The 26,636-nt window shown below is 39.8% G+C and overlaps 1 protein-coding gene across 6 annotated transcripts in view; it reads right to left on the bottom strand.

Moving 5' to 3' along the window:
• The window catches only part of ppp4r4 (protein phosphatase 4, regulatory subunit 4), a 68,988-nt gene that overhangs the window by 8,292 nt on the left and 34,060 nt on the right, over positions 1-26,636 (bottom strand). For 5 of the 6 annotated variants that reach the window (XM_010882443.5, XM_010882440.5, XM_010882439.5 and 2 more), the window contains 6 exons: positions 12,231-12,350; positions 9,187-9,264; positions 4,599-4,682; positions 1,330-1,512; positions 936-1,041; positions 498-645 (listed from right to left, as the gene is read on the bottom strand). In XM_010882443.5, the coding sequence (XP_010880745.2) occupies positions 498-645; positions 936-1,041; positions 1,330-1,512; positions 4,599-4,682; positions 9,187-9,264; positions 12,231-12,350 (719 nt within the window). The remainder of the gene's footprint in view (positions 1-497; positions 646-935; positions 1,042-1,329; positions 1,513-4,598; positions 4,683-9,186; positions 9,265-12,230; positions 12,351-26,636) is intronic. The other variant, XM_010882441.5, reaches the window with a different exon arrangement.

A 26,636-nucleotide genomic window follows, 5' to 3' on the forward strand; every position in this document is an offset into this window, starting at 1 on the left:
GGAAAACTTGGCAAACTCCAACAATGAGTTCCTGTCAGGCAGTGGATGGTAACTCTGGTCCTGGAGCGAACTTAGATCATTTCTGAAATGATCAATCTGCTCAGTTTGTCAGGTGGGGCCTTAGGTGGGACAGCAGGAATGCAGCAACAGAAATACCTAGTCTTGCTCCAAAACAGAGGAGTCAAACTCATTCCAAGGAGGACCAAATGTGTGATGGTTTCCTTTTTCTTCTTCCAACTGTTGTCTAATTACAATTTAAGCAATGTGATGAGGGGAATTCATTTACAATCTGTGACCTTGAGTAATCAATACAATACAAACCTGCAGACACTTGGCCTGGAAGGAGTTTGACACCTGTAATTTTCACTGATTGTGATGACCAGCAGGTCAATAAATACCGGTTGGCTGTGTTCAATGAAGTAGTAGGGTGGCCATTTTTTGATGCCTGGACCTTGGTTCGTCTCCTTCAGTACATTCGTTTTGAATGAAACTAGTACCTGACATTAGCCACAGGGTCGTTGACAAGCTCCAGAGCCTGGATGAGGAAATGCTTGCAAAAGTAATCTTTGGAGAAGAGCTCCATGGCAATCTCACATAGGTCCAGGTAGCGGAGCCTGTTCCAGTAACTTCTGCCACTGGCCAACTCTGACAATGATGACAGAAAGAATGGGGAGGAGGCAGGATATACATTACATTTGTGCGAAACATTAGGACTCGATGATTGTGTGTTCCCCCTACATATTTTCTGTGTATATTGATGACATAACGCATGATGTTGGTAGCTCCCTTATGCACCTTTTACACTGATTACAAGTACAACATTCACTCTCCTTCAACATCCAAATTACCCAGCTTCCGTTTTAGAGATTACTGTATATACTGTAGAAAAACTCACTGACTGACACTGTCAGAAAGCAACAGACAGGCAAACAGACCTTGCAGCACTTTGCAGATGATCTCTTGTCGCTGCTCCTGCTTGCGGTTGTAGCGTAAGAACATACAAAGTGTCCTGGTCGCTTCTCTCTGGACAGGAAGAACATTCTGAAAACACAAAAGTGGGCACACTTACTGAGGAGAGACGCATCGTGTGCTCTAAAAGTGTAAGATTTCCATCCTATAGCATTTATCTTTTCTATCTGAATTTGTGGGCACTTTATGATCTTCTTATGGGATAGCTAAATAAAGTTCTATACTATATCAAATAAACTACAGTACCGAAGATATAATAATATTTTATTATTTTTTATTAGTGGTGTCAAGGTGTATGCAGGTTATCTTTTAGAAATGCCTTGACTTTAAAACATTTGAATACCCCTGTACTAATCTCACGTTGGTGGTGATGATGGTGAACATCCTCTGCAGAAAGAGGAAGTAGATTTGGTCAGCAGAGATGACACGGGGCAGGCAGGCATAGCGCTGCAGCAACCTTTCATGAACCCGCCAGCGGAGTGACGTGGCTGCTTTCTGCTCGGCCGCCACCAGCGCAGGAACCAGGTCAGGGATGTTCACCTGCTGGACCCAGATGAAAGGGGGGGGGGGGGGTAGAAGATGATAGAATACCTAATTGGGTCTGGTTGCTGCAGACTGCTACATTGTCCAACACCAAATTCAAAGCACTGAACTGAAAGCCCAGTTTCATTTGGCAAGTTTATTTTCAAAAAAGAGCATGACCACATTTTAAAATCTGTCTGAGCTCATGGCAGAGTGCAAATCATTTTGAATTGGCTTCAGTTTTCTAAAGGTGTGCTCATCACCAGCCACATCACCAGCCACAGGAAAATGTGCAGCAGGGTGTACAGGTCTCCATAGAAACTGCAGTTCTATAATGTATATTCCATTCAGTAACTCTTAAAGGCTAAGGGCCATGTATAAAGTTGGGTTCTAAATTAAATATAAAACAGAATATAATGGATTGCATAGGTATTTGCCTCCTCTGCTATAACACACCTAAATGACCAATGAGCTGTCTTTAGAAATCAAATAATTAGTTGAATGGACTCCACCTAGGAGCAATCAAGGTGTTTCTCATGATTATAGGTTAAATACACCTGTGTCTGGGAAGTCCCACAGTTGGTTTGTACAATTCCTAGGATAAACAACAACATGAAGATGACGGAACATTTGAAACAGATCCATAATATCCACAAAATAATCTGTCCTGAATAGGCAGTTCTCAAAAACTGAGTATCTGTGTAAGAAGAGCACCAGTCAAGGAGGCCAAGTCTAAAGAAGTTACAGTTCTCCACAGCTGAGCTGGGAGAGACAATGCATACTACAACAATATGGGAGAGGGGCAAAAACAATAATATCAAATCTCAACCAGAAGGCATGTGGAAGACTGAAACCATGTGGAAAAAGAGACTATGTTCTGATGAGACCAAAATTGTCCTCAACGGTAAGCTCCATGTTTTGCACAAGCCTAAAACTGTGCATCATCCAAAGCATCATGCTAGGGGGATGCTTCTCTGTGTCAGCGCCTGGAAAGCTTGTGAAGACAGAGGGCAAAATGGATGAGGCATACAAAGAAATCCTGGAAGGAAATCTGCCAAAGACTTGGGGGACTTGGGAAAAGTGTACTCTTCCAGCAGAACAATTACCCCAAAGATACACCCAAAACCACACTGGAATGGCTTGAAAACAAAAAGATCCTTGAGTGGTCCAGTCAAAGCCCAGACCTCAATTAAAATGAGAATGTGGAAAATGTTAAAAATTGCTGTTCATCAAAGGACCCCATCGAAATTGATGGAGCTTGAGTGATTTTGTAAAAAGGAATAGGCATAAATTGCAGACTTAACCAAATAAATGGTAGGTGAAGAGGGTAGATTTCACATGGTCCATACAATCCAATAATGTCTAGAAATAAGGTGAAATAGAAAGTCTGTCAAGGCCCCATCATTGGAAAACTTTTATTAATTGACCTGTATCACAAATAATTTTTTATTACTTAGCAAAATAAAAATGTTCCTTATTTCATGAGTAATAGGAGAGGCTGTGATGGCAATTTCATCGATCAGAACTATTAAAGGAGTAAGTACAGAGACAGAATTCTCTTGGCATAATTAAGTTTATTTGCAAATAGAGAGACGCATCAAACGCTTACAAACAATCATCCGAGGAGTCTCTAAAGTAGATACATGAACAGTCCGTATTTTTTACAGTTAAAGGGGTGTGGTATATTGCTGACCGGCTGTCCTGTCAATAAAACTAATTCCCTTTGAACTGTCAATACCTAGGCTTCACACAAGGGGCCAGCTATCCTCCCCCACATGGGTAACCTCTTCAACTCTAGGAGAAGACTCACAGCATCTGGACAAACAATAGATAGACTCTGATAGGTTATACAGATAGGCAGATCTATGAGTAACGCTAAAATCTGCTGAAACCAGTCAATAATGACCCTAAACACCAGATCCCCCTCTCCTACATTCCTTTTCTTATCCAAACATGGGGACTCAGTACCTTTAACTAGTAACCCATTCATACATGTATAGGACGAAGTATAAATCAGTTCAAAAATATCCACAACAAGGCCCAGACCGATTATGTAACTGGTTGACCCCAATGTCTGCCCAGATTATTCTCTATACTACCGCAATGCAGGCATGGCATGTAGTACAGTACCGATGCATAAAGTCTGTAATCGAGAGGACCCTGCACAGCTTGATGGGTTAAAACACGCTGCAAAACATTCCTGAAGGGATGAAAAAATAAATATATATAAAAAAGCTTAGTCTTTAATCCACTAGAAGCTACTGTTGCATGTATCCTTATATAGATTATTTATGGTTTGATCATATACAATGAGGGATTTTTTTTTTTGATCCCTTGCTGATTTTGTACTTTGCCCACGGTTCTGCCGTGTAGTTCTGGGCTGATCCCTCACCTTCCTCATGATCATTGCAATTCCACGAGGTGAGATCTTGCATGGAGTCCCAGACCGAGGGAGACTGACAGTTTTTTGGTGTTTCTTCCATTTGTGAATAATCACACCAACTGTTGTCACCTTCTCACCAAGCTGCTTGGCGATGGTCTTGTAGCCCATTCCAGCCTTGTGTAGCTTTACAATCTTGTCCCTGACATCCTTGGACAGCTCTTTGGTCTTGGCCATGGTGGAGAGTTTGGAATCTGATTGATCATTTGCTTCTGTGGACAGGTGTCTTTTATACAGGTAACAAGCTGAGATTAGGAGCACTCCCTGTATAAAAGACACCTGGGGATCAAATACTTATTTCACTTGTTTTTCTGTTTTTTTTGTTGTTATTCTGTCCCTCACTGATCAAATAAACCTACCATTAAAATTATAGACTGATCATTTCTTTGTCAGTGGGCCAACATCAAAATCAGCAGTGGATCAAATAATTTTTTCCCTCACTGTAGAAATATGAAAAAACTATTACTCCAAAGCAACTGTCTGTCTATGTATTATGCAGGAACCATGGACTTGCTGACACCTGCTGGAAGTAACACATTATGAGCTATACTAAACATTTTAGACAAGGTGAAACATAGGCTTTATGAAATATAATTTTTACCCAAATGTGTGAAATGTCTCTATTCTCACAATTTCTACAATACTTTAAGATACATGACAGGATTACCTTGCTCTCAGGTCCTGGCCCTTCTCCTCTTGATGTAGCCAACTCCAGAATCTCCTGAAGGTGGCTTAGTAGCGCATCTAAAACCTGGACAGAATAAAAACATTATCAACACAACATTATTATTTAAATGTAAGTTTATAGGTTAACCAGCAAATGTCAGCTCTGTAGTGTCTATGTTGCGTAAAATAAATAATTAATTTTAATTACAGCATTAATGCAGCTTTAAAAATCTGTTCACAATTTCGAGAGTTTTTACAAAATGAATTAATATGCACCCAGATCTACTCATGAGTTTAGGTTTTTCCTAACACTATGCCAATCCAAAAAACTGGAAACAAATTAACCTAGCTTGTTTGAGTAGCCCAACAACAGCTCCTGGAAAATACCTAAAAGGGTGAAAAAAAATTCTACTTGGAATATATAGAAATTAAATAATGTGAATTGCAGAAATAATTAATTACTTTGACAGTACCAATAGTACCAATATTTGACTATTCATGCAATACCAGTTCAGATATCACAATACAGAGCATTATCATATTTACACCAGAAAGGTGCTTAGTCCTTTCCAATGACAAACACTTCAAATAGCTATAAATGAAAACATTAGGAGTGGTTCTCAGTGGTGTGTTCGTTTGGATTTGCACAAAGCTTTGAATTGAAAGATTATTTAGTGTATTACCTTCATGGTTTGCTGCAATCAGAACTCATGTTTTGCGATATTCGTCTGTTTTTTATTTTTGCCAAAAGGTGCCCTTTATAAGGCTTTGTGGTTTAATGAGTTTGAAATTCACTACTCGATTAAGGGACTATACAGAAAATTGTAGGTTGAGTACAGGGATGGGATAATTATGAAAAAATTATGATGACCACTAAAATTACACAGAGTGATTCATGCAAAATGTTATTTGATCAATCAGAAATTAGGAAAACACTCATTTAGAATTGTTGTAGATTTTAACACACTTCAGGAATGGTAACAAAAAAAGAAAACCGGTACCCAGCAGGATTTCTCACAAAGGTTTCAAAGGATTCAAACAACCTGAGTGAAACTAAGCAACAAAACTATTAAACAAAATGAAGTCAATAATGTGGGCCCCTAATCAGAGCAATATAACATGCCCTTTGGAAGATAAAGAACAATGGCAAGGGTTGACAGCCTTCTCCTCAGGCATTTAGAAACATTTATAGACCTCAGCACATAAAGCAAATCCGTAAAACAGGAGTGGAAATCAATGCTCTGAGACCGATACAGAGACTTAATGGTACTTCTATTCCATCTACAGCGTCCTTGCCGAGGAGCATAAAACTATTTATCTGGTATCTGTGGTATTTTTTGGTCCCAATTTCGTTACGTCAGCCCAGGCCTAGCCTCATTACAAAACCTCAGGATCACGTATGGAACAGTCAAGAATGGAAACATCCTCTGATGCACATCATGCCAAGCCATTGGTCTGCACATACAGCATGTTCTGGTGGAGAGCATCACTTCCCCAGACAACAACCATGAGAGCTCACAGGTGCCCGACTACCCACAAAGAGTTATCAGAATTTGATGAGACTAAGCTCTCCAGTCTCCTAGACTTGAGTGCTGCATTTGACACTGTCCCCTCCTCCACACTCCCAGGCCCAAGCTCTCCCAGGCCCAAACTCGGCTACTTGTGGGATCTGATTTGCCTCTGGTCTCAGGAATGCCCTCCCAGACCACCTAAAATTCCAGCACACCGTATGCTCCTTTAAAGCAGGCCTAAAGATAATAATCTATAGGAAGACTTTCTGGTCATAGCTATGTTCCGTGCTGTCCCTCTAGCTTTGTGGCTTAGACAGTTGTGCCCTTATTGTAAATATTAAGGTTGTGTCCTAGTATATACACTGTGCAAAAATATTACCACTTGAGAAAATAGTTTAAGCTTTTTTTATCTGGGCAGTGTTTATTTGCTTGCACATACCCAATATACAATTTGAATAAATACAATGCATAATGTAATACAATAAAAAGTAATAAGAATGTTTTGTGTTGTTCATAAGGTAATCAATATTCTGTGAAATGGCAAAAAGAATCATGATGAAACTTGAGCTAACGGGACAAAAAGAGAAGACTGTCTTTATCTGATGAAAGTACTTAATGATCACTTCCTTGAGGAACAGAAGGAAATCCTGTGAAGTGCTTGGCTCATCATCTGGCAGAGTCAACTGGCAGCAAAGTATATGCTGAAACCATGAAAAGAAATCTAACAAGAAATGGACAAAGAAGAGTTGGTGTAAAGTACATCGATGCCTGTCTGCAGCCTTCTGTGAGCGCAGTCATGGTCTAGGGGTGCATTTCAGCCAACAATCTGAATATAAATGCAGAGAAATAAAGTTTTGACGCATCATGCTGTACCTTCAGGAAAATGACTGATAGGCAAAATCTGAACATTCAGCATGACACTGTCCACAAATACTCTGCGAACATGATTAGGACCTACATATGTCTTCAGATGGAAGAAGAACAAAGAGTAGAAACAAAACGCAGCCAAAGAAAAGTTCTATTTCAAATCCTGCAAGATGCTTGGAAGAATCAATCAGTCAGTCAGTAAGAGACAATCACTCAATCACTCTGGCAAAAACACAGTTTTTGTTACATTTGATTACATTATTGTTACTTTGTGTTTACTTCAACATCAAGCCCAAAAAACACTTACTGCTCAGACAAATGGCATTCATTTAAGATTTTAAGAATGGCCTAACACTTTTGCACAGTCCTGTACACCTCTAATCAGACTGACATCTGAGATAAGTCCCGCCTCCAGTCATAAAACATATCCCTGTAATAAATCACTAAAGTAGACCATCCATTAATTTAGGCAGGTCTTGAATAAAGGGCTTCCACTCTGTTCTTTGCCTCAGGCTGCTTGCTGTACTTTAATCATGTGATAGTTTTCTGACACATGAGACCATTCTCAATAGAATCTTGTCATCACTAATAAATGTTTTTAAATCAGTCTAGATTTAGAATGAGAAATTATCAGCAGGGCAGCAAGAACAGGGGTAGGGGGAAAACACAACCTCCATATTCACTTGAAAAGCGAGTGGAGGATGCGTTTTCCTGAGGGTCATTTTCCAGTCGACTATGGTTAGGCTGCTCCGGTTGTACAGAAGAGAACATTAGCATGTTTGAAAAAAATAAGCTTGGCAAAACTCTGCTATCTCACAGGATTGAATGGAAAAATGTCTGGGCTTATAACGTTAGCACACTCAGGGAAACAACCTGCTGTTGCCTGTGATTGCGTGATATTTTAAACACCCTATGCAGCCCTGCTCCTCCAAGCTACACGTCGCTTCATTTAGGAACAGATAGCAGCCACATCAAAGTCCAACTGAAATCTGTTCAGGAACATCGAGAGTGAAATGTTTCATGATACACATTTCACTGGATGCTGTAGAATGCAATGAAAGAGACGGAGAGCAGACAGAAATGCACAGGGGTGAAAATCTATGGCTTAAGGTAATGCAAACCAAGACATTAATACAATTTAATTTATCATAAGTAGCCATGCACAAACTAGAGTATGACCCAACAGCATAGTCGACATTCTCTACCACAATCATTGATAAATGTTAGCAGTGTATAGCTTAACCAGTCCATAGAGTATGCATAAAAATACAGCCAATACTCAAACACAATTAATTGGTTTCGATTGAAGAAGATGTACCAAATACGTCTTAAATCTGTTTCTTTTTAATGTAATGGCATGTGTAATAGGATGTTCGATAAGCAGTTGTATCGCATTTCCATTATATGGGTTCTATCTGAATGTTTTTAATTAATTAGCACCTTAGGCGTGACTGTCCATTTCATTCGGTTTCACGTAAATGAAGAACCACAATGAAGAAAAAGGTTTTTCACTCAGTGTCAATCTATTGTTTATGACTGTTTTGAGTGTTTAGGGCGGCATGGCAACTTTAGGACCCTGTGGACATCCCAAGCCTGGCTGGTGGGTATAGGCAGAGAACAACTGATTGCATCAGTTGTTGTTAATTTGGCTTCTGTCTATGTCAATAAAACTAACAGAAGACTTGTTTCTCCACATGCTTCCAGTTCCAGTCCTCATTGTGTGTTAGTTAGACTCTGAGTTAATGCTTAAGGATCAGTGTAATGACTGATAAATTGTTTCTACAAGCTTCTGGTCTTTGATACCATAAGCTCCCTTTGTCATTTTCTTAGTCATCCATTTTTTTCAGCCTTTGATTGGACTATGTTGTTAATTCCCTGGATTGTTGTGCTGTGATTCTAGTTTCCCCTGAGTTAAAGATATTTAATTTTCTTTTTAACAAGAGACTGAATACAGAATCCTTACTCCTGTCATAAAGACTGTTGTGCTCACTGTATTCTTTCAAAACGTTATACAAATAAAGAGACACTACATACTGGTTGTGAGAAGATTTTTTTTTTCCATCTGTCATCACAACCATTACAAGTGCTGTCAGTACCACTGCTATTATTCATTTTACAACTATAAATATTTTAAGATAAGCTAGCAAGCACAGTATTACTGAATATTATTATATATTTTTTTAAAGTGTGTTGTAACAGTGTGCGTCTCACCTCAAGTGAGTCATCCTGCAGTAAGACAACCAGCTCCTTGTGAATGAAGTGGACATTGGGGCACAACAACTTGACAACCTGAGGAATCATAGAAGTAGAAAGTCATAGAAGAGAAGAAACGAGAGGAAAGGAGGAAAATAACTGACATTAAATACTGACATTATGTTAGGCGAAACAAAACCAGATTTTGAGCTCATCTAATCAATTTCTATTTCTGGCAATTAGACTAATTGATCAAACTAAACATTACATATTTTTTCTATGCATTGGACAAGATAGATTTTATGATGTTTACTCCTTCATTAAATGTTTTTAGACTAGCTGAAGAGAAATATTAAAACAAAGAAATGAAGGATGCTTACAACTGATAAATTCCCAGATAGCTCCACAAATTGAGTATCATTTAGGACCTTAAGAAATGGTGTATAAATTCTTCTAAAACTAAATTTAACAGCTGGATAGCATAGATAATGCTCCGAATAAAGTCCACCAATATAAAAATGTGTGGCAATCCTGAGAAGGAATGCCTGTCAAATCAATGTGTTTGTTTGTTTGTTTGTTTATCTTCATCTGCAATATTAGCTAACATCGTCTACGGAAGATAGCTAGTATTTAAGCTATTATCGTTGGCATTCTGGTACAGGACACAAACTGTGGGCATGTGATTTTTTTGTGTATGCTACTAAAAATGGAAACCAAAGGATGGGATAGGAAAGGGATTAGAATGAGTACATTAGCAGAACTTACTCACTAAACCTAAAGAACTGAACAGTCAGGTTTTATACAGTATAAAAAGTACATATACCATTGACTGGCCAAAGCAGTATTTCCTGCAACTCTGTCCTACACCGCTACAGAAACCGCAGTGACTTTTGGCTCCTCAGTAACTAACTCAAGCAAAAAAATTGAGCAATAAGTTATCTACGCTACTATGCTCAGCCTGCCAACACTTTTCTATACTATGACTAAGACCTTCATCCATATTTTTTCCCTTGTTACAAAGTTATTGAATGAACAAAAATGAGAACTTCAAATGAAAGCAGCACTCTGATGATGACACAAGGCTCTGTACAGTGGAAATGTCTCATCCGTGATATTTTGGCTTAGACTCAGGTCAAAATATTTTGGGGAAATGTTGCATTATATCATGTTACTTATTACTAAGAATATATTTATACTGTGTAATGTACTTGGGCTTTGTTGTGTAATTTTCTGGTAAAACAAATCTGAGTGACTGATAGATCTACAGCACCTTTATTATAATAAACATCAGATATATCTATGAACATTAGATTTTACCTTGAACATCTAGAAAAAGTGGATGAACTAGAAACCACATTCATCATAACACACAAACCACACAATAAAATAAACCCTATAAGATCTATCTTATTTTCTGTCAAAAAAGCAACAAGAAGTGACCATCAGCAATCGCCCCCAGACCCCTTCTAGGACAATTAATGCCTGTGCTACTAAAACAGAATCCTCTATGACAAACCGGTGTACTGATTCAATGAAGCAATTAACATCCTATGTGGAATGTATAAAAATGCTCAGCGGGCCCAATTGACCTCAATTTTGGATCAAGATGGCAAGAGGAATGGATCTAAGTGGCTTTGAAAGAAGGTTCATTACTGAGGCTGATCCGGGATGGTAACGCCCCCATCAACAGGAGATGAGGGGTCACCGAATGGTCTGATGAGTATGAAATTGATGTGAATCAAATGCTATGGCTTTTGCAGTCATCAGATCTCAACCCAATTGAACACCTATGGGAGATATTGGACCGGCGTGTTAGACAGCCCTTTCCACCACCATCATCAAAACACCAAATGAGGGAATATCTTTTGGAAGTATGGTGTTCCATCCCTCCAGTAGAGTTTCAGAGACTTGTAGAATTTATGCCAATGCTCAATGAAGCTGTTCTGGAGGCTCACATGGCCCAACACCTTACTTAAAAATGAACAACATAAAAATCTAATGTATGTAAGAATTCAGCCCTTTTGCCATGACACTCCATATTGTGCTCATATTATGCATCATGTTAAGTGATCATATCATCAGTCTCTAGAACTTGATTGGAGTCCTTCTGTGGCAAATTCAGTTAAGTGGACATGATTTAGAAAAGCACACACCTAAAAAAAACACAAACCTTAGCAAGTCCCACACTTCACAGTGCATGTCAGAGCAAAGTCATGAGTCCAAGGAAATCCCCATAGACCACTGAGATAAAATTGTGTCAACGCATAGATCTGGGAAAGGTTACAAAAAATGCCATAGCATTGAAAGTTCCCAGGAGAACAGTGGGCTCGATCATTGTAAAAGGGAAGAAGTTTGGAACCACTCTTCCTAGAACCGGCTGTCCGGCCAAAGTAAATTACTGGGCAAGAAGGGGGGGGGGGGGGGGGTTACCAAGAAACCAGTGACCACTCTAACATGTTATGGGGATGCTTCTCAGATGTCCTTAAAGAAAATCAGATCCAATGCGCACCGGAACTCAGACCGGGTACAAGATTATGCAGGCGTGGCTTTGGGACAAGTCTGTGAATGTCATTGAGTAGCCTAGCCAAACCCTGTTGAACATTTGTGGCAGGACTACGGAGATAGTTTACATTTTGATAGAAATCTAAGTAGTTAGTGAGTCACAAATATATGCATAAGTTTGCAATAAGTTTGCAAAGCTGGTAGAGGCATACCCAAGGAGACTTGAAGGTGTGATTGCTAATAAAGTACTGAATCAAGGCTCTGAATACTTAAGTACATGAAATATTTCATTTTTTCTATTTCAAATAACTTTGCACAAATAAAAAATAATATATATAAAATGTAATACACATAAGGAAGTTATTTTGTTATTTGCAAAAGTACCAGACTGCATATTTACTATGTACTCAGGATTCAATCATAAAAATTAAGTTTTATGAAAGGAAACAAATCACATTGATAGCCTATCCAAATGGACTGTGGGCATTATTTTAATTTCCACACCACCATCTTAATTTACACAACAGAATTAGCCAGTGCACAAACCCCTGCCACCTTACCTCATGGAAGCCCTCCGCCACTGTGCGCCGTACCGTGATCTCAGGGTCGTGACACAAACTGGAAAAAGTGGGGTATAGCTCCGTCAGGAAGTGGTTGAGGTCAACGAATAACAGCATGGCCTGGGGAAAAAGTGATGCCACCCAAATTGATGACTTGTTAAACATTGGCATTGCGTCCATATAGACCAGATCTTTTTTAGCAATTTTGGGCAGACATCGTTTATGAAGATGAAAAAGACTAACAAATGACCAATAAATGTGATAAGGAACTAGTACATTTCAAGTTACTGTGGGGTATACTTATATTGTTTACTTCATTAAGCGAGTAACAGACTAAATATGTAATATCTTACATCCTACTAAATCACTTGTGCTATAATGTCTGTAGAAACCATTTCACATTTTATTGTGTCAAAGCCTCAGTTAAATGCATTTAAATTAAGATGTTTTCCACTTATTTACACACCACTTAACATGGGACTTTTTTATCGTAAACTAACAACACTATTATTATTAATAAGAATTCATATATATATATATATACACACACACACACACTTAGTTTTTCTTTACGAAGCCATCCTGTTCTCCACTCATTACCTGTATTAACTGCACCTGTTTGAACTTGTTACCTGTATAAAAGACACCTGTCCACAAACTCAATCAAACAGACTCCAACCTCTTCACAATGGCCAAGACCAGAGAGTTGTGTAAGGACATCAGGGATAGAATTGTAGACCTGCACAAGGCTGGGATGGGCTACAGGACAATAGGCAAGTAGCTTGGTGAGAAGGCAACAACTGTTGGCGCAATTATTAGAAAATGGAAGTTCAAGATGACGGTCAATCTCCCTCAGTCTGGGGCTCCATGCAAGATCTCACCTCGTGGGGCATCAATGATCATGAGGAAGGTGAGGGATCAGCCCAGAACTACACGGCAGGACCTGGTCAATGACCTGAAGAGAGCTGGGACCACAGTCTCAAAGAAAACCATTAGTAACACACTACGCCGTCATGGATTAAAATCCTGCAGCGCACGCAAGGTCCCCCTGCTCAAGCCAGCGCATGTCCAGGCCCATCTGAAGTTTGCCAATTACCATCTGGATGATCCAGAGGAGGAATGGGAGAAGGTCATGTGGTCTGATGAGACAAAAATAGAGCTATTTGGTCTAAACTCCACTCTCCGTGTTTGGAGAAAGAAGAAAGATGAGTACAACCCCATGAACACCATCCCAACCGTGAAGCATGGAGGTGGAAACATCATTCTTTGGGGATGCTTTTCTGCAAAGGAGACAGGACGACTGCACCGTATTGAAGGGAGGATGGATGGGGCCATGTATCGCGAGATCTTGACCAACAACCTCCTTCCCTCAGTAAGGGCATTGAAGATGGGTCGTGGCTGGGTCTTCCAGCATGACAACGACCCGAAACACACAGCCAGGGCAACTAAGGAGAGGCTCCGTAAGAAGCATCTCAAGGTCCTGGAGTGGCCTAGCCAGTCTCCAGATCTGAACCCAATAGAAAATCTTTGGAGGGAGCTGAAAGTCTGTATTGCCCAGCGACAGCCCCGAAACCTGAAGGACCTGGAGAAGGTCTGTATGGAGGAGTGGGCCAAAATCCCTGCTGCAGTGTGTGCAAACCTGGTCAAGAACTACAGGAAATGTATGATCTCTGTAATTGCAAACAAAGGTTTCTGTATCAAATATTAAGTTCTGCTTTTCTGATGTATCATATACTTATGTCATGCAATAAAATGAATTACTTAAAGATCATACAATGTGATTTTCAGGATTTTTGTTTTAGATTCCATCACTCACAGTTGAAGAGTACCTATGATAAAAATGACAGACTTCTACATGCTTTGTAAGTGGGAAAACCTGCTAAATTGGCAGTGTATCAAATACTTGTTCTCCCCACTGTGTGTGTGTGTGTGTGTGTGTATATATATATATATATATATATATACACTCACAGGACCAGTCAAATGTATGGACAAAACTACTAATTCAATATATATATTTTTTTACTATTCTCCACATTATAGAATAATAGGGACCCTCTTGGCATTCTCAAAACCAGCTTCACGAGGTAGTAATCTGGAATGCTTTTCCAACAGTCTTGAAGGAGTTCCCACATATACTAAGCACTTGGTGGCTGCTTTTTCATCACTCTGTGGTCTGTTTTATCCCAAACAATCTCAATTGGGTTGAGGTCAGGTCATTGTGTCCAGGTCATCTGAAGCAGCACTGTTACTTCTACTTCTTGATCAAATAGCCCTTACACAGCCTGGAGGTGGGTTTTGGTTCATTGTCATATTGAAAAACAAATTATAGTCCCACTAAGCGCAAACCAGATGGGATGGCGTATCACTGCAGAATTCTGTGGCAGCCATGCTGGTTGATTGTGCCTTGGATTCTAAAAAAAATCACAGACAGTGTCACCAGCTAACCAACCTCACACCTCCTCCACCATGCTTCACGGTGGGAAACACACTTGCGGAAATCATCTGTTCACCCATTCTGTTCACCCATTCTCAATTTCTTGTGTTTCTTGGCCCAAGCAAGTCTCTTTATCTTATTGGTGTCTTTCAGTAATGGTTTCTTTGCAGCAGTTCAACCATAAGGACCTGATTGAAGCAGTCTCCTCTGAATAACTGATGTTGAGATGTGTCTGTTACTTGGAACTGTGTAGCATTCATATGGGGTGCAATCTGAGGTGCAGTTAATTGCCAGTTTCTGATGCTGGTAACTCCAATGAACTTATCCTCTGCAGCAGAGGTAACCTACCGTTCAAAAGTTTGGGGTCACCTAGAAATGCCATTGTTTTAGAAAAAAAAGCATGTTTTGTTTGCCATTAAAATAACATTAAACTGATCAGAAATACAGCGTAGATATTGTTAATGTTGTAAATGACTTGTAGCTGGAAACGGCTGATTTTTTATGGAATATCTACATAGGCATACAGAAGCCCATTATCAGCAACCAACAGTCCTGTGTTCCAATGGCACATTGTGCTTGCTAATCCAAGTTTATAATTTTAAAAGGCTCATTATAATTATTTTACAATTATTTTAGCACAGCTGAAAACTGTTGTGCTGATTAAAGAAGCAATAAAACTGGCCTCAAAATGACCATGAATAAATTTCTTCTTGTCAGTCTCTTGTTCTGAAAAATGAATTCTTGGCAATTCCATGCGAAAGATTGCCAAGAAACTGAAGATCTCGTACAATGATGTGTACTACTCCATTCATAGCACAGCGCAAACCAGAATCTCTAACCAGAATAGAAAAAGGAGTGTGAGGCCCTGGTGTCCAACAGATGCCTCACAGGTCCTCAACTGGCAGCTTAATTAAATAGTACCCACAAAACACCAGTCTCAACGTCAACAGTGAAGAAGCAACTCTGGAATGCTGGCCTTCTACGCAGAGTTGTAAAGAAAAAAAAGGCAAATAAAAGATTCAGATGGGCAAAAGAAAACAAAGACACTAGACAAAAGAAGTTTGGAAAAAAGTAGGAGTGCTTGACACCATCTGTCAAGCATGGTAGAGACAATGTGCTGGTTTGAGAGTGATTTGGTGGTGGTAAAGTGGGAGATATGTACAGGCAAAAAGGGATCTCGAAGAAGGAAGACTATAAATCAATTTTGCAACGCCAATAACTATTTAGGGAAGAAGCAGTCAGCTGGTCTATAACGGAGTGGTCAGCACAGTCACTGGATCTCAACCGTGTTAAACTGTTGTGGGAGCAACTTTGGTATGTAAAAAGTGCTCATCAAGCCAATCCAACTAGTGTGAGGTGCTTCAGGAAGCATGGGGTCAAATCTCTTCAGATTACCTCAACAAATTGACAACCAGAATGCCAAAGGTCTGCAAGGCTGTAATTGCTGCAAATGGAGGATTCTTTGACAAAAGCTTGGAGGACACAATTATTATTTCAATGAAAAATAATTATTTCTAACTCTGTCAATGACTACTTCCTATTAATTTTGCTACATTTCCTATTCAAACTAATTTCATGTATGTTCTCATGGAAAACAAGGACATTTCTAAGTGACCCCAAACGTATGAAAGGTAGTGTAAAACCCTATAACAAAAAAGTGATTGTCGCTACGAGTCTACACCGACGACACTACCTTCCATCTGAATAACCTCTCAAAAAAACTGATGTTTAATTCTGAAATAACTATGTCTTCCCAACACCCATTCTGGTCAGCCAAGCCCAGAAAGAAATACAGTAGCCTTATAGAGATTTGATGTCATAAATAATATGCTCACAAAAGATTAAATTATAGGAAAGCTTACAGAAAGCTTGCGCTGTTTCTAATCCGTAAAAGCATTATATTTATCAAAATACCATCCATATCTACCCTCGGAGTGTCTTTCCCTACACGAAGGGACGTCGTCGGCGCCAGCCGCGCAAAAGGCCTGAAAAAATACTAGCCTCCCGTACTTGGTGTACCCCCCCTTTTTTTTCGCGCTAAAAATAGGCCGCCCCCCTGGTAAAATCCGTACGGTCTTCCAGTCCGCCAAAGTCGAAACGGCGCGTCTCTGGGGCCCCCGGGGCCCGAGATATGATTTTTTTTCCGAAAAGTGCCAAAAACCGCGCTACCGGACAATTCCACCAGGTGGCGTGCGACCATACTAGCCTAATGCCGGGATTGCGTGGCAAATGTACGCCGGCCTGAGCCGCGCAATGCATTGCCGGCGCCAATGTGATACATTGCAAATGTACGCCCGATGGGATTCCCCATGATACGCGTCAGTACATGCCCCAAGGGTCCAAATTTGTAAAATACTGGCCAAATGTACACGCGATACTTCTCAATTGTACGCCCAATGGGATTCCCCATACTACACATTAGGACATACTCCCCCGGTCGAAATTTGTAATTTACTTGCCAAATGTACACGCGATACTTTCCAATTGTACGCCCAATGGGATTCCCCATACTACACATTAGGACATACTCCCCCGGTCCAAATTTGTAATTTACTGGGCAAATGTACATGTAATACATCCCAATTGTACGCACAATGGGATTATCAATAGAACACATGGGAACATGCACCCCCGGTCCAAATTTGTAAAATACTGGCCAAATGTACACGCGATACTTCCCAATTGTACTCCCAATGGGATTATGAATAGAACACATGGGAACATACTCCCCCGGTCCAAATTTGTAATTTACTGGGCAAATGTACATGCAATACTTCCCAATTGTACGCCCAATGGGATTATCAATAGAACACATGGGAACATACTCCCCCGGTCCAAATTTTGAACAATACATGGCAAATGTACATAATATACTTGCCAAATGTACGCCTAATGGAATTACCCATAATACACTTCACTCCATACTCCCCCAGTCCAAATTTTGAAATTTACTGGGCAAATGTACATATCCAGTGTATTACATTGCCGGTGGCAGTGTAATACATTGCAAATGTACACAAAATTGGATTATCAATAGAACACATGGGAACATACTCCCCCAGACCAAATTTTGAACAATACATGGCAAATGTACAAGCTATACTTGCCAAATGTACGCCCAATGGAATTACCCATAATACACTTCACTCCATACTTCCCCCAGTCCAAATTTTGAAATTTACTGGGCAAATGTACATTTTCAGTGTATTACATTGCCGGTGGCAGTGTAATACATTGCAAATGTACACAAAATTGGATTATCAATAGAACACATGGGAACATACTCCCCCAGTCCAAATTTTGAACAATACTTGGCAAATGTACATAATATACTTGCCAAATGTACGCCTAATGGAATTACCCATAATACACTTCACTCCATACTCCCCCAGTCCAAATTTTGAAATTTACTGGGCAAATGTACATATCCAGTGTATTACATTGCCGGTGGCAGTGTAATACATTGCAAATGTACACAAAATTGGATTATCAATAGAACTCATGGGAACATACTCCCCCGGTCCAAATTTTGAACAATACATGGCAAATGTACATAATATACTTGCCAAATGTACGCCCAATGGAATTACCCATAATACACTTCACTCCATACTCCCCCAGTCCAAATTTTGAAATTTACTGGGCAAATGTACATTTTCAGCGTATTACATTGCCGGTGGCAGTGTAATACATTGCAAATGTACACAAAATTGGATTATCAATAGAACACATGGGAACATACTCCCCCAGTCCAAATTTTGAACAATACATGGCAAATGTACAAGCTATACTTGCCAAAAGACCACCCAATGGAATTACCCATAATACACTTCACTCCATACTTCCCCCAGTCCAAATTTTGAAATTTACTGGGCAAATGTACATTTTCAGTGTATTACATTGCCGGTGGCTGTGTAATACATTGCAAATGTACACAAAATTGGATTATCAATAGAACACATGGGAACATACTCCCCCAGTCCAAATTTTGAACAATACTTGGCAAATGTACATAATATACTTGCCAAATGTACGCCTAATGGAATTACCCATAATACACTTCACTCCATACTCCCCCAGTCCAAATTTTGAAATTTACTGGGCAAATGTACATATCCAGTGTATTACATTGCCGGTGGCAGTGTAATACATTGCAAATGTACACAAAATTGGATTATCAATAGAACTCATGGGAACATACTCCCCCAGTCCAGATTTTGAACAATACTTGGCAAATGTACATAATATACTTGCCAAATGTACGCCTAATGGAATTACCCATAATACACTTCACTCCATACTCCCCCAGTCCAAATTTTGACATTTACTGGCCAAATGTACATATCCAGTGTATTACATTGCCGGTGGCTGTGTAATACATTGCAAATGTACACAAAATTGGATTATCAATAGAACACATGGGAACATACTCCCCCAGTCCAAATTTTGAACAATACAGGGCAAATGTACATAACATACTTGCCAAATGTACGCCTAATGGAATTACCCATAATACACTTCACTCCATACTCCCCCAGTCCAAATTTTGAAATTTACTGGGCAAATGTACATATCCAGTGTATTACATTGCCGGTGGCTGTGTAATACATTGCAAATGTACACAAAATTGGATTATCAATAGAACACATGGGAACATACTCCCCCAGTCCAAATTTTGAACAATACATGGCAAATGTACAAGCTATACTTGCCAAAAGACCACCCAATGGAATTACCCATAATACACTTCACTGCATACTCCCCCAGTCCAAATTTTGAAATTTACTGGGCAAATGTACATTTTCAGTGTATTACATTGCCGGTGGCAGTGTAATACATTGCAAATGTACACAAAATTGGATTATCAATAGAACACATGGGAACATACTCCCCCAGTCCAAATTTTGAACAATACTTGGCAAATGTACATAATATACTTGCCAAATGTACGCCTAATGGAATTACCCATAATACACTTCACTGCATACTCCCCCAGTCCAAATTTTGAAATTTACTGGGCAAATGTACATTTTCAGTGTATTACATTGCCGGTGGCAGTGTAATACATTGCAAATGTACACAAAATTGGATTATCAATAGAACACATAGGAACATACTCCCCCAGTCCAAATTTTGAACAATACATGGCAAATGTACATGCTATACTTGCCAAAAGACCACCCAATGGAATTACCCATAATACACTTCACTCCATACTTCCCCCAGTCCAAATTTTGAAATTTACTGGGCAAATGTACATTTTCAGTGTATTACATTGCCGGTGGCAGTGTAATACATTGCAAATGTACACAAAATTGGATTATCAATAGAACACATAGGAACATACTCCCCCAGTCCAAATTTTGAACAATACATGGCAAATGTACAAGCTATACTTGCCAAAAGACCACCCAATGGAATTACCCATAATACACTTCACTCCATACTTCCCCCAGTCCAAATTTTGAAATTTACTGGGCAAATGTACATTTTCAGTGTATTACATTGCCGGTGGCAGTGTAATACATTGCAAATGTACACAAAATTGGATTATCAATAGAACACATGGGAACATACTCCCCCAGTCCAAATTTTGAACAATACTTGGCAAATGTACATAATATACCTGCCAAAAGACCACCCAATGGAATTACCCATAATACACTTCACTCCATACTTCCCCCAGTCCAAATTTTGAAATTTACTGGGCAAATGTACATTTTCAGTGTATTACATTGCCGGTGGCAGTGTAATACATTGCAAATGTACACAAAATTGGATTATCAATAGAACACATGGGAACATACTCCCCCAGACCAAATTTTGAACAATACATGGCAAATGTACAAGCTATACTTGCCAAATGTACGCCCAATGGAATTACCCATAATACACTTCACTCCATACTCCCCCAGTCCAAATATTTCATTTACTGGGCAAATGTACATGATTTACTTCCAATTTGTACACCCAATCTCCTGGCTACAGGAGTCATGGAGATTGTCCTACCTCTGGTCCCCCTCTCCCAGCCTCTGGTCCACCTCTGTCCCTCTGGTCCCCCTCTCTCCCAGCCTCTGTTCCCCTACCTGGGCAGCAATCTGGGCTCAAACAGCCTGGGCCTGCCCACCTCCATAACCTGGCGCTCCCTGAGGGCCAGAGTACCCTCTCTTAAGCACCCTCCACTGACTAAACCAAGATAGCCGCGGCCCCAGGAAAAATGGACACCAGGTAACACAAATCCACTTTTGGGCACTTGGGAACCCTCTGGACTTAGTCTGATTTCCGAAAAGTTTTTGGTCACCAGTGAACCCTCTGGACTTGGTCTTATTTTTGAATTTTTTTTTGGGCACCTGGTAACCCACACTCTGGACTTAGTCTGATTTCCCAAAATTTTTTGGGCACCTGGGAACCCTCTGGACTTAGTCTGATTTCCGAAAAAATTTTGGGCACCTGGTTACCCAAACTCTGGACTTAGTCTGATTTCCGAAAATTTTTTGGGCACATGGTTACCCATACTCTGGACTTAGTCTGATTTCCGAAAATTTTTTGGGCACATGGTTACCCATACTCTGGACTTAGTCTGATTTCCGAAAATTTTTTGGGCACATGGTTACCCAAACTCTGTTTTACTGGTCAAATGTACATGATTTACTTCCAATTTGTACACCCACTTTCCTGGCTACAGGAGTCATGGAGATTGCCCGTCCTCTGGTTCCCCTCTCCCAGCCTCTGGTCCCCCTACCTGGGTAGCACTTTGGGCTCTGGGCACCTGGGACTACTGGGCAAATGTACACGCAATACTTCCCAATTGTACGCCCAATGGGATTCCCCATACTACACATTAGGACATACTCCCCCGGTCAAAATTTGTAATTTACTGGGCAAATGTACACGCAATACTTCTCAATTGTACGCCCAATGGGATTCCCCATACTACATATTAGGACATACTCCCCCGGTCAAAATTTGTAATTTACTGGGCAAATGTACACGCAATACTACTCAATTGTACGCCCAATGGAATTACCCATAATGCACTTCACTCCATACTCCCCCGGTCAAAATTTGTAATTTACTGGGCAAATGTACACGCAATACTTCTCAATTGTACGCCCAATGGGATTCCCCATACTACATATTAGGACATACTCCCCCGGTCAAAATTTGTAATTTACTGGGCAAATGTACACGCAATACTTCTCAATTGTATGCCCAATGGAATTACCCATAATGCACTTCACTCCATACTCCCCCGGTCAAAATTTGTAATTTACTGGGCAAATGTACACACAATACTTCTCAATTGTACGCCCAATGGGATTCCCCATACTACATATTAGGACATACTCCCCCGGTCAAAATTTGTAATTTACTGGGCAAATGTACACGCCATACTTGTCAATTGTACGCCCAATGGAATTAACCATAATGCACTTCACTCCATACTCCCCCAGTCCAAATTTGTAATTTAATGGGCAAATGTACACGAAAATACTTCCCAATTGTACGCCCAATGGGATTCCCCATAATACACATCAGGACATACTTCCCCAGTCAAAATTTGTGATTATTACTGGGCAAATGTACATGCAATACATCCCAATTGTATGCCCAATGGATATTCCCATAATGCACTTTACTCCATACTCCCCATGGCCACATTTTGAAATGTACTGGGAAAATGTACTTGGAATTTTTCCCAATTGTGCACCTAATGGGATTACCCCATAGAACACATTTGTACATACTTCCCCTGTCCATTTCTTGACATTAACTGGAAAAAATTTACATAGAAAAAAACTCAGGTAGGCTAACTCCTGTAAATGTACAGGACTTGTCCTTACCTACTCGTGTACATTTGCAATGTAAATGAATGGGTAGGAAATACTGCCCAATTGTACATTTGAAGGGGACATCTTAAAGACATGGGAGTTGGATTTTCCAAGTGTACATTACGAAAGAAATGTATTGCACATATTTATTAAGCATTTTAAGCCTTTTCTTCAATGTACAATTGGGCAGTATTTCCTACCCATTCATTTACATTGCAAATGTACAGGACTTGTCCTTACCTACTCGTGTACATTTGCAATGTAAATGAATGGGTAGGAAATACTGCCCAATTGTACATTTGAAGGGGACATCTTAAAGACATGGGAGTTGGATTTTCCAAGTGTACATTACGAAAGAAATGTATTGCACATATTTATTAAGCATTTTAAGCCTTTTCTTTAATGTACAATTGGGCAGTATTTCCTACCCATTCATTTACATTGCAAATGTACAGGACTTGTCCTTACCTACTCGTGTACATTTACAATGTAAATGAATGGGTAGGAAATACTGCCCAATTGTACATTTGAAGGGAAACATCTTAAAGACATGGGAGTTGGATTTTCCAAGTGTACATTACGAAAGAAATGTATTGCACATATTTATTAAGCATTTTAAGCCTTTTCTTCAATGTACAATTGGGCAGTATTTCCTACCCATTCATTTACATTGCAAATGTACAGGACATGTCCTTACCTACTCGTGTACATTTGCAATGTAAATGAATGGGTAGGAAATACTGCCCAATTGTACATTTGAAGGAAACATCTTAAAGACATGGGAGTTGGATTTTCCAAGTGTACATTACGAAAGAAATGTATTGCACATATTTATTAAGCATTTTAAGCCTTTTCTTCAATGTACAATTGGGCAGTATTTCCTACCCATTCATTTACATTGCAAATGTACAGGACATGTCCTTACCTACTCGTGTACATTTGCAATGTAAATGAATGGGTAGGAAATACTGCCCAATTGTACATTTGAAGGAAACATCTTAAAGGCATGGGAGTTGGATTTTCCAAGTGTACATCAAGAAACAAATGTGTTGCACATTATTATTATGCATTTTAAGGCTTTTTTTCAATGTACAATTGGGCAGTATTTCCTACCCATTCATTTACATTGCAAATGTACAGGACATGTCCTTACCTACTCGTGTACATTTGCAATGTAAATGAATGGGTAGGAAATACTGCCCAATTGTACATTTGAAGGAAACATCTTAAAGGCATGGGAGTTGGATTTTCCAAGTGTACATCAAGAAACAAATGTGTTGCACATTATTATTATGCATTTTAAGGCTTTTTTTCAATGTACAATTGGGCAGTATTTCCTACCCATTCATTTACATTGCAAATGTACAGGACATGTCCTTACCTACTCGTGTACATTTGCAATGTAAATGAATGGGTAGGAAATACTGCCCAATTGTACATTTGAAGGAAACATCTTAAAGGCATGGGAGTTGGATTTTCCAAGTGTACATCAAGAAACAAATGTGTTGCACATTATTATTATGCATTTTAAGGCTTTTTTTCAATGTACAATTGGGCAGTATTTCCTACCCATTCATTTACATTGCAAATGTACAGGACATGTCCTTACCTACTCGTGTACATTTGCAATGTAAATGAATGGGTAGGAAATACTGCCCAATTGTACATTTGAAGGAAACATCTTAAAGGCATGGGAGTTGGATTTTCCAAGTGTACATCAAGAAACAAATGTGTTGCACATTATTATTATGCATTTTAAGGCTTTTTTTCAATGTACAATTGGGCAGTATTTCCTACCCATTCATTTACATTGCAAATGTACAGGACATGTCCTTACCTACTCGTGTACATTTGCAATGTAAATGAATGGGTAGGAAATACTGCCCAATTGTACATTTGAAGGAAACATCTTAAAGGCATGGGAGTTGGATTTTCCAAGTGTACATCAAGAAACAAATGTGTTGCACATTATTATTATGCATTTTAAGGCTTTTTTTCAATGTACAATTGGGCAGTATTTCCTACCCATTCATTTACATTGCAAATGTACAGGACATGTCCTTACCTACTCGTGTACATTTGCAATGTAAATGAATGGGTAGGAAATACTGCCCAATTGTACATTTGAAGGAAACATCTTAAAGGCATGGGAGTTGGATTTTCCAAGTGTACATCAAGAAACAAATGTGTTGCACATTATTATTATGCATTTTAAGGCTTTTTTTCAATGTACAATTGGGCAGTATTTCCTACCCATTCATTTACATTGCAAATGTACAGGACATGTCCTTACCTACTCGTGTACATTTGCAATGTAAATGAATGGGTAGGAAATACTGCCCAATTGTACATTTGAAGGAAACATCTTAAAGACATGGGAGTTGGATTTTCCAAGTGTACATCAAGAAACAAATGTGTTGCACATTATTATTATGCATTTTAAGGCTTTTTTTCAATGTACAATTGGGCAGTATTTCCTACCCATTCATTTACATTGCAAATGTACAAGACATGTCCTTACCTACTCGTGTACATTTGCAATGTAAATGAATGGGTAGGAAATACTGCCCAATTGTACATTTGAAGGAAACATCTTAAAGGCATGGGAGTTGGATTTTCCAAGTGTACATCAAGAAACAAATGTGTTGCACATTATTATTAAGCATTTTAAGGCTTTTCTTCAATGTACAATTGGGCAGTATTTCCTACCCATTCATTTACATTGCAAATGTACAAGAGTCAGTTAAGGTAACTCCTGTACATTTGCAATGCACAGAGGGGAACCCCTAACAGGTATGAGGTATGTTCTCCCCTTTCATGAACATTGCTTGTTGTGTTTTTCTTGGACTGTACATTTGCTGTGTAATACATTGCCACTGGCAATGTATTACGCAGGCCCTGGACGTAAACAAGGCCCGAAACACATCCTGTGTAGTAGTGATTTATGTGTTTTTGACATATTGCGGCCCGTAGGACGCTCATAGACACACCGTTTTCGACGTGCTCCATCGGGGGAATGGGGTGATGAATCATCCACACAGTTATGCCAGCTGTGTGCAGTTTTTCATTCTGCAATTGTACAATTTGTATTCAGCAATTGTACACTTTGCTCTCTCCCATTGACAATACATTGCCTACTCCTCAAATTTCACCTCAAGCTTTAACGGGTTTCCGAGTGTCGTAAAGAGCTGTGCTTCGGATATGTTCATCGGGGGTGGGCCTAGTCTACCTGGTACGATCTGTAGCCTCCTGCGTCCACAGGAAGTCACCTCTGACCCCCGAAACTTTTTGCAAGTCATCCCATAGACAATACATTGCCTACTCCTCAAATTTCACCTCAAGCTTTAACGGGTTTCCGAGTGTCGTAAAGAGCTGTGCTTCGGATATGTTCATCGGGGGTGTGCCTAGTCTACCTGGTACGATCTGTAGCCTCCTGCGTCCACAGGAAGCCGTTTGTGACCCCCGAAATGTGTTACAGGCATCCCATGTATAATACATTGCCACCGGCAATGTAATACGCAGGCAATGGACGTAGACTAGGCCCGAAACACATCCTGTGTAGTAGTGATTTATGTGTTTTTGACATATTGCGGCCCGTAGGACGCTCATAGACACACCGTTTTCGACGTGCTCCATCGGGGGAATGGGGTGATGAATCATCCACACAGTTATGCCAGCTGTGTGCAGTTTTTCATTCTGCAATTGTACAATTTGTATTCAGCAATTGTACACTTTGCTCTCTCCCATTGACAATACATTGCCTACTCCTCAAATTTCACCTCAAGCTTTAACGGGTTTCCGAGTGTCGTAAAGAGTTGTGCTTCGGATATGTTCATCGGGGGTGGGCCTAGTCTACCTGGTACGATCTGTAGCCTCCTGCGTCCACAGGAAGCCGTTTGTGACCCCCGAAATGTGTTACAGGCATCCCATGTATAATACATTGCCACCGGCAATGTAATACGCAGGCAATGGACGTAGACTAGGCCCGAAACACATCCTGTGTAGTAGTGATTTATGTGTTTTTGACATATTGCGGCCCGTAGGACGCTCATAGACACACCGTTTTCGACGTGCTCCATCGGGGGAATGGGGTGATGAATCATCCACACAGTTATGCCAGCTGTGTGCAGTTTTTCA

The sequence above is a fragment of the Esox lucius genome, chromosome 18, assembly GCF_011004845.1.
Source record: "Esox lucius isolate fEsoLuc1 chromosome 18, fEsoLuc1.pri, whole genome shotgun sequence".
Lineage (NCBI taxonomy): Eukaryota > Metazoa > Chordata > Actinopteri > Esociformes > Esocidae > Esox > Esox lucius.